We start from the raw sequence: 11,987 nt of genomic DNA on the forward strand, positions 1-11,987 counted from the left end.
TTTCCATCAGAATAACAACATCTAATGTGATAATGAATTCTATTAAGGAATTCTATTGCCCATAGCTAAATGATTGTCCATTCAAAACAAGGACAATAGAACAGTTAAGCCAATATAGCTCTCATGTACTGTAATTGCACCCTGTGGTTCTCATTCATTAGTCTAAATCCTTGTAGAATCAGTTTGAATGTTGTGGACTGGCTGGACTGAGCGATGGAACACCTGCAGCATATTGGAAGCAGAAAGGATTTGAGCTCACCAACTGGCACTGCTCTGGGGGCACAGATGGTGTCAAGCGAATGAACACAGCATTATAAACAACCCTGGTCTGCAGGGCAAAGCCATCCCAACTGTACCAACACACAAATGACCATTACTCAACCTGAACACACATCACAGTATTTCCTTCAAAGCCAGGACGTGGTCATGAAGATGGAGCGCGTGGACGGCTAATGATCTGGTGTCCAGGCAGAAACTGAGGCCCGGTCATTTCCCCTAAGAGTCATTTGACATTTGTAGGGGTCATAACGCCGCTGTGATGTTTTAAGCTAGTTCTGATGGAGGTGTTTTGCTCTTGTAACTCACAAAATAAATAAATCTCTGTGTTGTACTTTCAATCATGACGTAAAGCTACTGTCACAGCAAATCATTCAACATTTCTGTTTATTCTTTCTGTATGCCAGCTGTGTTAAATGAATGCACTGACATGCATGGATGACTGATGATGACTGGTTTAGGCCCTGGCAGTTATTTTGGAACAAATAAGTCACGAAAAAGCAATACTGCAAATGTAGTGACATATTGACATTATTGAAACCTTAGAAGAAAATCACAACTCTGATGAATTCAGCAGTCACAGAGTAAAATGTAAAACTTTTTAGTGACGCTTAAGTAGAAATGACAGACTGTAACAGTGATACAGAACCATGAGATGGCAGCAACACTAAGGTAGCCTTTGTGCTCACTGGTGTGCGTGCGTGTGTGCGTGTGTGTGTGTGTGTCAGTATGCTGGAAATAACTCCTTTTTCAAAAGTACTTTACTTTTGATGACACATGCTTTTAAGTGCCCCACAATAATGAGTGATCCATATGATGATAAGATTAGGGATTAAGTATAAACATGTTTAAGTGTAGATGTAAACACTGTATCTTTAAATACATTTGTAAAGCTGTTAGAGTTGAGTAAACTTGACCTCTCATTTGAATGATGAAGTGTTACAGTAAATCATCTCCATGGTGGACTTCGTCTTTGTGCAGAGTTGACAGTATTTTCCCTCTTTCTCACACTGTAAGTTTAAAAGCTTGTGAAACTGTGAGGGGGAACCTTCAGTTTCATTTAAATGACAAACAAAATGATGTACCAAGAAATGAAATGTGTTCATGCGAGTCCCCACATCTGTGGCCACTGCATCTTGGGTCAGATGTCTTTTTGGCCCGCTCCCCCGTCTCTGAGGTCAGCCTGCAGAGCCCCGGGCCCAACAATCACACCAGACCACTATCAAGCCCATATGAAGGCAATAAAATCAAATTCAAACCAGATCCTGACTGGCTGTATGCCCCTCGTGTGTGTGTGTGTGTGTGTGCATGAGCGATGGTTAAGCAAGCGTTGCACACACACAAAGAAAACATTGTAATGTCATTCTGGGTGCAGTCCATGAGTGTGTGTGTGTGTGTGTGTGTTACTGAGGAAGAAATGGAAAGAAAATGAGAAAGCCAGCACGGTGAGTGTCAAAACTAAACAAAAGTACACTTTATTTTCCTTTCAGTATACAACACAGAATCAGCAGAAACCTTCTACAGTACTCAAAAATGATAATTAGGAAACAATAGAAATCAGTTTTGCACAGAAAGTCTCTAAATGACTCAAACTCTCTGACGGAGCGAGTCCTTATTAAAGTTCATATTAAAAAAGACACTAAACAACACAAAGCAGATAAAAACAGCAATATGCCAGTAAACCATTTTAATGTTCGTGAACAAACAGTAGTAGCATTGATCAAAGCAAACAAGACTAAAAGTGAAAATACACATGGGAGGAAAAGTACGTTTAAGAGAATCTGAACAGATTTAATGAATCTGTTCAGTCGTTCCTTTCAAGATCAATCCAGAGTATTCCTGGACACGTGGTGCCACTGGGAAAAAGAATCCTCCAAGATTCATATAAGGTCCACTGGTGATGAGTCAAACCCAGCTCCAGCTCCTGTGTAGTGTCTGTGGGAGGGTCAAGGGTCGATCTCCATGGGAACAATAGTGAGAATAGCGTCCTCGTTTCCGCGGCGTACCACTATTCTCAACGTGTCGTCCCTCTTGATGGCAGAACTGACATCAGTCGCCGATGAGATCCTGTGGCCGTTGATTGAGATGATGACGTCGTGTTCTTTCAGTCCGCCCCTGGAAAGAGAGAAGAAGAAGAGCTGGCTGAACAAGGACGGCAAACTAGCAGTTGAAGTAATACATGGAATAGTTTAGTATCATCTACCAATGCTTGACTTTTCTGTATGCATAGATAATATTATGCGACAATAAAAGCCACATGGGAAGATGTATAGAATTGAGGGTAAACCTGGAAATGGCAAGACAGGAGAATATTGAATGTAAATCTGGGAATATTGAATGCAAATGAGAGAATACTGGATGTAAATGAGAGAATATTGGATGTAAATCTCAGAATATTGAATGCAAATGAGAGAATATTGAATACAAATCTGTGAATATTGAATGTAAATCTCAGAATGTTGAATGAAAGTCCTGTGGAGTGAAAGCTGCCATGCTGACTGCTGTGGCTGGAGCTGATTCAGGTTGTGATGTAATCTGAGTCTCTATACCATACAGGTCAGGCAGCTGCAGTGTGTGAGTCAGCAAGAAATCTGGAGCACAGGCACGACGGAATAAGTCAAACTAAAAGAGTCCATAGCGGCCAAACACACCCAGAACAAAGTCTATAAAAATAACAAAAAAAAAATACGAGTAAACCTCAAATCAGAGCGAGAAGAACGCAGCGGCTGAATCACAGCCAGCAGCTCAGCTCGCCCTCATTGTCCTCAGCTACTCTACTGAATGCCATTTAACTGGTAGAGGGGCACAAACACTTTAAACAGCGGACGAGCTGTCGTTCAACCGCAGAGCCAAATCCACGGAGCGGCACAAATAGGAGGAAGGTCAAAAGCACAGGGTTTGAAAGTGCAATCCGGGAAAATAAAGGCACATTAAATTGCTAAAACAACCACAGAAATGTTATTATTACGCAAAAAACGGCTGATTTAAGCAGCGAGCAGAGCCGACACAGGCGTGCGGAGGAGAGGAGAGGGCCGGCCGAGCAGCCAGGGAAACCACACAGCAGCTAGTAAACTCCCTGTATGAGGTTTGGAGGAAACAGCTGACCTCAGCGTCTCCCGAGCCCCACTCTGCTGGAGCTGTGGTACGGGCTGATTGGAGTGGGCTGGTGGGGGGCGGGCGGCGGCGGGGGGGGGACGCTTTAGAGGGCCAGGCACTCCAGGCATGCTGCAGCCAGCCATGAATTTAGCTTTTCTTTTTACAGAGAGAGAGAGATGGTGGTGTGGGAGGAGGCTGTGTGTGTGTGTGTGTGTGTGTGTGTCTGAGTGTGTGAGTGTGTGACACCGAGTGGAGCGGGGTGTGGGAGAAACGAAACGGAGGAAAGGAAATGACACGCAATGCCTCTCCGCCTGTGAGATGCAGAGAGGCGAGCAGAGAGGCGAGCAGAGAGGCGAGGGAGCGTTGCATAAATCCAGTAAATGTATACAGAATAGAAGTGCCAAAGACAATATCTCAGGCAGGGAAGGAGTCAGACACGACGCTGGACTTGCCGGCGTGCCTCACAGGAAACCACAGTGTTCTAAGCAGGTTAGTTTGTACTGAGGCGCCCACTGGTTTGGAGCGGCGTGGGCAGGATGTCATCCTTACACTGCAGCCGGCGTCTTGGCGATGACTTCCATCACATAAGCTCCAGAGGTGATGTCAGGGAAGTCGCGGTGTCGAGTTTTCAGCTCCTTGGCGAGGCTGCAAAATAGGGAGAATATAACCAATAAAGCCAGACTTCCTAATCAGGAACTCTTTCTCTCCTCCACAGAGCCTCTCCTGTTTTAGAGTCATCACAGGAACACTACACACTTCTTCTGATGTAGCGATCTTATCTCAGCGATGAAGTACAAGTGTGCAACTTACGATGGAGTGAGAGTCATCATCCTCACGCCGATGTACTTCTTCTTCACAACCGCCCTCCCTGTAAACACACACACACACACACACACACACACACACACACACACACACACACACACACACACAATGCAATCATCTGCCACGGAACCTGAGTGTTGCTTTTACGAGGCTGTTGTTTTAACTTTAAAGTAATCCTACAGGCTTAACAACCAGCTGCAAAGTATTTCTTCGAGGGGGTGAGGAGCTTATCACTGGGGGGTGTTTGGGAGGGGGAGAGGGGGAGTTATCAAGCAGTAGAATATTGGCTAAATCCTTCATAAGGCTGCAGATCATAGATTATCTCACCAAGAGGCCTGTCAGAAAAGCCATTCATATCCTAGATGTGTGTGTGTGTGTGTGTGTGTGTGTGTGTGTGTGTGTGTGTGTGTGTGTGTGTGTGTGTGTGTGTGTGTGTGCAGCTCTGTAAACTCCATTGAACGCTTTATGTTTTGGCATAAATTTTGCGGATCTCGTTTTGCGCTAAATTTATCATCAAGACAAATCAAATCACACAAGTCCTCCATCAAACCGGGAAGCCTGAGATGAAAGACACGCGCGGCGTTCCAGCAGAGCGTGCCAGGTGAGAGCTAACGCAGTAAAAGGGAACATAAAAGGATTCTATCCCCTTGTAGTTTATTTGGATTGTTGCGTTCCTGTTGCGTAACGCTGTCCGGGGCTAATGAGGGTGGAAACGCAGCAGATCCATCTACAGACGTGCACGCAGGAGCTGGATCCAATTCCCAGCAGCCGCTTAATGCGTTTCAGTTGAAACAATAAAACGTAACCGTGAGGACGATTAGCTCGTACCTCTGGACTGCCGATCGTACGACTCGGCCAGGAACTGCCGGATCTTGTCGGAGGGAATGGCGAAGGAGATGCCGGCCGTCACTTTCAAGGTGTTGATCCCGATGACCTCACCGTCCTGAAACGGGCCAAACACAGGATGAGTGTCTGCTGATAAACAAGGCGATCTGGATGACGTGAGCCAGTGGGAGGAAAAGGTCTCACCAGGTTGACCAGAGGGCCTCCAGAGTTTCCATACTGTGAAGAAAGACGGATAAGTGATCAGATCCTGCGTGTTGTTTATGTGCTGCTGCATGCCACGGCGTTGACACACACACACACACACACACACACACACACACACACACACACACACACACACACACACACACACGTTCACTCACGTTGATGATGGCGTCCGTCTGAATGTAGTCCATGTCGGAGTTGCGAAGGCCGAGCTCCCGGCCCCCTCGCTGAGTGGTGCTGACGATCCCCGTGGTAACCGTGTTCTGGAGGGAGAACGGGCTGCCGATGGCGACCACAAACTCCCCCGGCCTCAGATCGGCCGAGCGGCCCAGCAGCAGCACAGGAAGCTTGGTCTGAAAGTGAGAGACACGGCGGGGACCACAGATTCATCAAAGGTGTCACCGGGACCGGAGTGTAAAGTTTAGGAAAACAAAGACAGAGTAATGTTTGGATGAAACGCACAGATCAACTTTCCTCACACTTTCTGCCTGCGACAGACTCCGGTTGTGGAGACGTCGTTACAGATTCCAAAAACAAATCATTGCTGTTATTTATGTGTGAAAGGAAGCGAAGAAACTATTTTATTAGGATTAGTTCAGATCCCAGGAAGCTGCCAATCCTACCAAAATAAAACCAGCGCTTATATAAGCTGCTAACAAAAACAGCTTCAGCATTAAAGTCTATATACAATGAAAGGGAATGAGCGGTTCCTCATGGCAGCGGCAGGTCACACTGAAGCTCCAGGTCTGCGGCGGTGGGGAGGTGGAAACCTGACCTGTGATCTCTGCTTACACATCCTCCTATCCGACGCCAGATCTGAAATCCTAAAATTGCAGATCAGTGATATGTGCTGACGGGGAGCTGAGTATCGTTTGCGTTCATTCACTCAGGCGCTCCGGCTGTAAATCAGCTCCTTTTGCTCCGCGAGTGCAAAGTGGCCGCAGTGGCAGAGAGACGAGAAAAGGTCGAGGCGATAATCACATCTAGACGAGCGAAAGGTCAGTTCATCGACACGTTTCGCAGGATTTGACAGCGAGCCTATGGAGGGTTGCCGTGTTTTGGTGGTTGATGCTCGTGTCGTGACAAAGGGCAACCTGGCTGCAAAACGTCTGAGAGGAATAAAAACCCCAGCAAAGGGAAGCAAACTTTAAACACCACAACCACAAGGTTCTGAATGCATCCCAGCAGAAAAACACATTTTCCACAGGCAGGACTAACAGATATTATAACGTTAATATCAAAGATCGTTGCTTGTTGGGCTAAAACTGCAACCCAGCTGTCGGATCATTCCTCCTGGCAGATCGGAGCCAAGAAGGAACCACAGGTGCTGGAACACGGGCCGGGTCCTGCCTCTACACTGAGCTGTGGGCCGGTGTGTGTGTGTATGTGTGTGTGTGTGTGCGTGTGCGTGTGTGTGTGTGGAAAGCAGCAGACAGACTCCTGGAGGATGTATTTATACATCCACTGTGACACTTTCCGCTTCTGAGTGAAATCATTTCCGCGGGTGCGCCGCCACCGCCGCTGCATCACGTTGGCGTCTGGGCACGCGACGCCCCCGGTGGCGAGAGAGCGCCTCTGTGTCATTTGCTCCAGGTTATAAATAGAAGCAGAGGGAACCAGACAGCCAGAGAAGAAGAGAAGACACACGAGACACAAAGAGACCTGAACATCACAGAGTGGTCTCATGTCCCAACACCAGACATCACAGCATCCTCTGTGTGTGTGTGTGTGTGTGTGTGTGTGTGTGTGTGTGTGTGTGTGTCTGTGTGTGTGTGTGTGTCTGTGTGTGTGTGGGTGTGTGTGTGTGTGTGTGTGTCTGTGTGTGGGTGGGTGTGTGTGTGTGTGTGTGTGTGTGTGTGTGTGTGTGTGTGTGTGTGTGTGTGTCTGTGTGTGTGTGTGTGTCTGTGTGTGGGTGGGTGGGTGGGTGTGTGTGTGTCTGTGTGTGTGTGTGTGTGTGTGTGTCTGTGTGTCTGTGTGTGTGTGGAGGCTGATTGATATTTCATTTATTCAATTGAAAGCGTAAACGTGTATAGTTAAGCATCACTTTTGATTGGATAGTTTCTCTCAGACGTTATAAACACAGCAGGACCATCTTGACCCCTGAGGCTATAATTAGAAGATGACAAAGATAGTCATGGCCTGTAACTGAGACAGAGAGCCATTCAGCTCCTCTCGCCACTGTTTGTCAAACACACACACAAACACACACACATAAAGATACAGTAACAAACACACACAAGCGCCAACCTCTGAGGTCATTTTCCCAATTCTTGGAGGCTGCGAGTTGAAAGCAGAGATGTCGCAGCAACATGGGGATATGCACGTGAACACACACACACACACACACACACACGGGCCAACACCTGATACAGAAGTAGGAGTCTGCATAATCAACCCCCCGCTCCCGTTCCTCCTTCTCTCTCCATGGGAGATAAGAGTTTCACCAGATGGAGGGAGGAAGCCAGAGAACACACACAGCTGAGAGGCCGTCAGGTGGACTCCAGGCTCTGCCAAGTCATCGGGCCGCAGGACGCCGCCAGTCACACTAATGATGGTAACAGTTGCTATTGGCGAAAAATCTTGAACGTGTCAACTCAGCAACGCCAAAACAGAAACGAAACCTGAAAAGGTGGAGTGAGTCAGAAATGCTTGGGCCCGCAGGTCGTCCATCACACACTTCAGCACAAAGTCACAACGTATTCAGGAAAAGCAGTCAGAGAGCAGGAACGCAGCAGCGACTCCCCGAGAAGCAGAGGGAGCCGAGGGAGCCGAGGTGAGAAACACACACAACATGCCAACACCTGACCTTTACACAGACCGCTACTCCACATATCACTTACTAATCATGACGAGTCAGCGATCTGGAACCACAAGTGGAAAGTCCACTCTGTGTGTGTGTGTGTGTGTGTGTGTGTCCGCCTCTCTTGACCACCCAAGTGACTCACAGTGCTATTTCTGATAAAAGCGGGTGAGCACCACTTCCTCCCCGAAAGAAACCCACCGCATTTACGGAAACAAGCAAGGTGAGAGAGGGGGGAGGGGGGGGGGATGAGGGGGGAGAGAGGACCGCCACAAACCGCAGAGAGGGAGTTTGAGCCTGCGAGACCAATGAGTCAACATGGTCCCAGCTCTCTGCTTCAGTCTGAGCCACAGTCTGTCTGAGACATAAACACAGCGATCGTACTCAGCAGAGGAACGTCTCCATGTTTCACCTCCTCTGTACCGAAGCACACGAGCCCCCGAGGTGAACAAGCTGCTACCAAACTGGAAATGTAAAGGAGCTTTCCAAAACACTTGTAAAACTCGTCACTTTGAATGGATGCTCAGAGGAATTCTACCATCTTTCCTTGTTCTCCCAAAAACTGAGTGACCTCATCAGGTGTGGAGAGATGGAACACGTGCGGAGCAGGTTGGGGAAAAGAATACCACCTTAAAACTCTTATCCTTTATATATGTTCCATTGATAAGAATAAGTGAACTGTGACTATTTGATGTTTGATTACTGCCTAACAGACTTTGACCACAGATTCTTTCAGGTTTCACAAATTTTCCTGGAATTCCCTGGACTTCCCGGGCCACTCCAGCACGTTTCCCTGCATGTTTCTGTGTGTTTGAAGGAGAAGTGAGACATCAGATTAAAAGGGGGAGGAGAAGTAAACATCTTTGTTTGTTTTCTGGGGGAAGTGGTAATTGCAGGACGCCGTAGCCCGGAGCGCGGCGGGAAAAAGCATTCCAGACTCTTTTCCTCCATCTTTCCTCATCGACTTATGATTCAGCCTGCAGTCACACGGGCAGATTACAGCAAGGAGACGGATCTTTACTCCAAGTTCGGTCGACGGGGGAGGGAAGGGAGACAGCTTGACAGATAAGCAGGCGTGCCAGTGAACGGATCGCCCTGGAAACGGCCCCAGAGTCGCTATAGAGATCTGCCATTGTTTAATGTTGCAGCCTGGGTCGTTTGGAGGATCGTTTAAAAGCCATTACACTAACTACTGTTTTATGACTCCAAGTCCAGGTGCAAACTTGACTCTAGTCAAGCTGGGGTGTGTCTAAACTGTGGCTAATAGAGTCTGAGGCACAGGCACACACACACACACACACACACACACGCGCACACATCCACACACACTTGAATAGAAAGTGGCGGTGTCCCGTGCATGAACTCTTACAAAACAAAAAATCTGTAAATTAAAACCCACACACCTGCTCCTGATTAGATATACAGAAAGACCCATATAACACACACACACACACACACACACACACACACACACACACACACACACACACACACACACACACACACATATAGAAGCTGCTCTTACTTAAGCTCTCCTTTTTCCTTTATTACAAATGACATCAAAGCAGGGATCAGGCACGGTGCTGTTGTTCAGGTGGAGCATGTAAATCTCATTACGGCTCTGAGGCGCGCAGGCCGACGTCTGAACTTTTGCCCCTGGCGTTGCGCTAATGCAGATAAAATGAGGCAGGATGCAGCACGTTGATATCTAACATCCCAGCCAGCGGGATGAGGAGGTACGCATGCACGTATGTACGCGTGTCTGTGCAGGCTCGACGGAGCCAGAGAACTAAAGAGACGGAGAAGGATGTTCAGTAGGATTTCACGGTTTGGACTCAAAGCAGCAGACGTGACAAACATGGCAGAATCGGAGCGGTCGCGGGGGAAACAGAGGCGGCTCACCGGTCGCGGCTCATTCTAGGTAACATCAACATCTTCAAAGCGCACGAGGGTCACGCGTATCCCTGTCACACCAATATGGCTTCCATATGTTGTTATGAAGGACTCGCAGGCTTTTTCTAAGAGCAAACATGTGTGAGAGCTGGAAGGCGTCGACACCACGACGCTCACGTCACAGTGATGAGAGGAGACGAAGGGCGTACGTGGCCTTGTCTTCCTCGTTTAGGTCTTTATATACACGGATCAATTCACATGCTTAAATCCAACTACAACAACGTCCTAAAGACCTTAAATAACATTGAATGTCTGAAGGAAAATCAGGTTGATTCTTAAAGGAGGATGAGTTAGAAACATTTGACCCAAACCCTCTGACGTTGATGCTAAGTTTAGATTTGAGTATTTTGTGTTTCCTCCCTTTCAGGCAGCGTCTCCTTCTCTTTCCTTTTAAATGTACAGTCAATACGAAGAGGATGCTTGTTCTTGTCAAAGCTGCATTACTGTCAGCAGGTAAAACCCACAACAAAGAGACTCTGACGCTCTAATGCAGCTCTAATCTCACCCGGGACTCAATCCCAGCTCCTTCCCAGAGTCTTCATCATTTGTTTTTCTATCAAACCCAAATGAAAGAGAAGCACTGACAGCCTCCAGCGTAACAGCAAAGCCCAATCTTGTAAAAACATTGTTACGGTTGACACAATCCGACCACTTAAGCCGTTGACGTGGCTCCGTTCCTGCAGAGCCGCTGATATATAAGAGCCGGGTCTCTATTTAATGTAAGAATAACACGATCTGCGTGTCAAGCCGTCCCCTAAATCCTCCCTCTGGCCCCGCCGCCGTTGCCCCGGCCGCCTGATTCATTTGAAGCCTTTCGCCCTCGCGCCCGTGCATCTACGCTGAGTGATGTCACCGCCCGCTGCGCTCCAACAGTTTTAGTGCGCCGAGGCCCCGCCGACCCTCCAGCTGCCGCCGGATAAATTTATGTGGCTGAAAAGTAGGCCAAGACAAAGCGCAACAGGATCCAGGCAGGGAAGAGTGTGTGTGGGTGTGTGTGTGGGTGTGTGTGTGTGTGTGTGTGTGTGTGTGTGTGTGGCGTATGGCTTTCTTTGGCTAGCTTCCCGCCTAACTTCAACCCCGAAGCATGGGAACCATTTTGGCTCCAAAAGGGGGGGGCGATGTAGAGAGGACGGGGGCAGGACAGGAGGATGTGATTCATTTCCTTCTCAGTCCGTCTCTGAAGGACACAGTGGAGTGTCTCTACGCTGGTAATGGACTGTGTCCTCCACATCGCCCAGTAGGACCCAGCGAGCGGCCTCTTAACCCCCCCATACACACACACACACACACACACACACTCCCTATACATTAGCTGTACCTACACTTAACTTGAATGATGTTTATGTGTCTTTGCTTAAAGTCTGTCAGCACCGTTGCTTCCATACGTTCCAACGGACCGCAGATGGAATCCTAACCCTCCTAAACCCTCACGGACGGATTTGAGTGATTCTGCTCTATAAACCAACACATGGATATATGTTGGTACGTTTCCCTCTGTTCCCCTCCTACACACACACACGCAGACACAAATATTCCTATAATAGCCGGGTCCAAACCAGAATCAGGCAGGTTTCCCAGAGCGGCCGGTCTGTCAGGCTGCAGACAGAGTTAATAGTAGGTGATGGTTAATACAGAGACAAACAGCTCCATTGTTACCGGGGGACCGTATGGAAAACATGAGGCGGCCGGCGCTGTAACACTTGTAAACGGACTTGAGTGCGAGTTTAAACTTAATGGCTTATTTATTGGAGCTGCATCCAACAATTGGAGCGTGATAAAACGGAAAAAAAATCTTTATGAGGCAACTTAAACAAGCAAACGCTGCATCTGCTGCTGAAACAGGACGGAGAACACACTCTCCCACAATGGAAGCAATTAAATTATTCATTGAGCCGCAGTGTAAACAGAACCACGGATCAATAACTCTGCACATTTGTCACGGCGGCCAGATTTACGCCTGCACTCAAACGCAGCACACTCAGACCCA

General features: G+C 47.9%; 1 protein-coding gene across 1 annotated transcript in view; it reads right to left on the reverse strand.

The window, feature by feature from the left end:
* Positions 1–1,724: 1,724 nt before the first annotated feature.
* LOC143007773 (serine protease HTRA1A-like) overlaps positions 1,725–11,987 on the reverse strand; it is a 20,218-nt gene continuing 9,955 nt past the window's right edge. The window contains exons 4-9 of the mRNA XM_076159232.1: positions 5,406–5,600; positions 5,227–5,259; positions 5,026–5,140; positions 4,183–4,240; positions 3,922–4,017; positions 1,725–2,391 (exon numbers count right to left, since the gene is read on the reverse strand). Coding sequence (XP_076015347.1) covers positions 2,223–2,391; positions 3,922–4,017; positions 4,183–4,240; positions 5,026–5,140; positions 5,227–5,259; positions 5,406–5,600 — 666 coding nt within the window. The 3' untranslated portion in view covers positions 1,725–2,222. The remainder of the gene's footprint in view (positions 2,392–3,921; positions 4,018–4,182; positions 4,241–5,025; positions 5,141–5,226; positions 5,260–5,405; positions 5,601–11,987) is intronic.

This window comes from Genypterus blacodes, unplaced genomic scaffold, assembly GCF_046128005.1.
Source record: "Genypterus blacodes isolate CSIRO-AG114 ecotype Tasmania unplaced genomic scaffold, CSIRO-AGI_Gbla_v1 ptg000010l_1, whole genome shotgun sequence".
Classification (NCBI taxonomy): domain Eukaryota; kingdom Metazoa; phylum Chordata; class Actinopteri; order Ophidiiformes; family Ophidiidae; genus Genypterus; species Genypterus blacodes.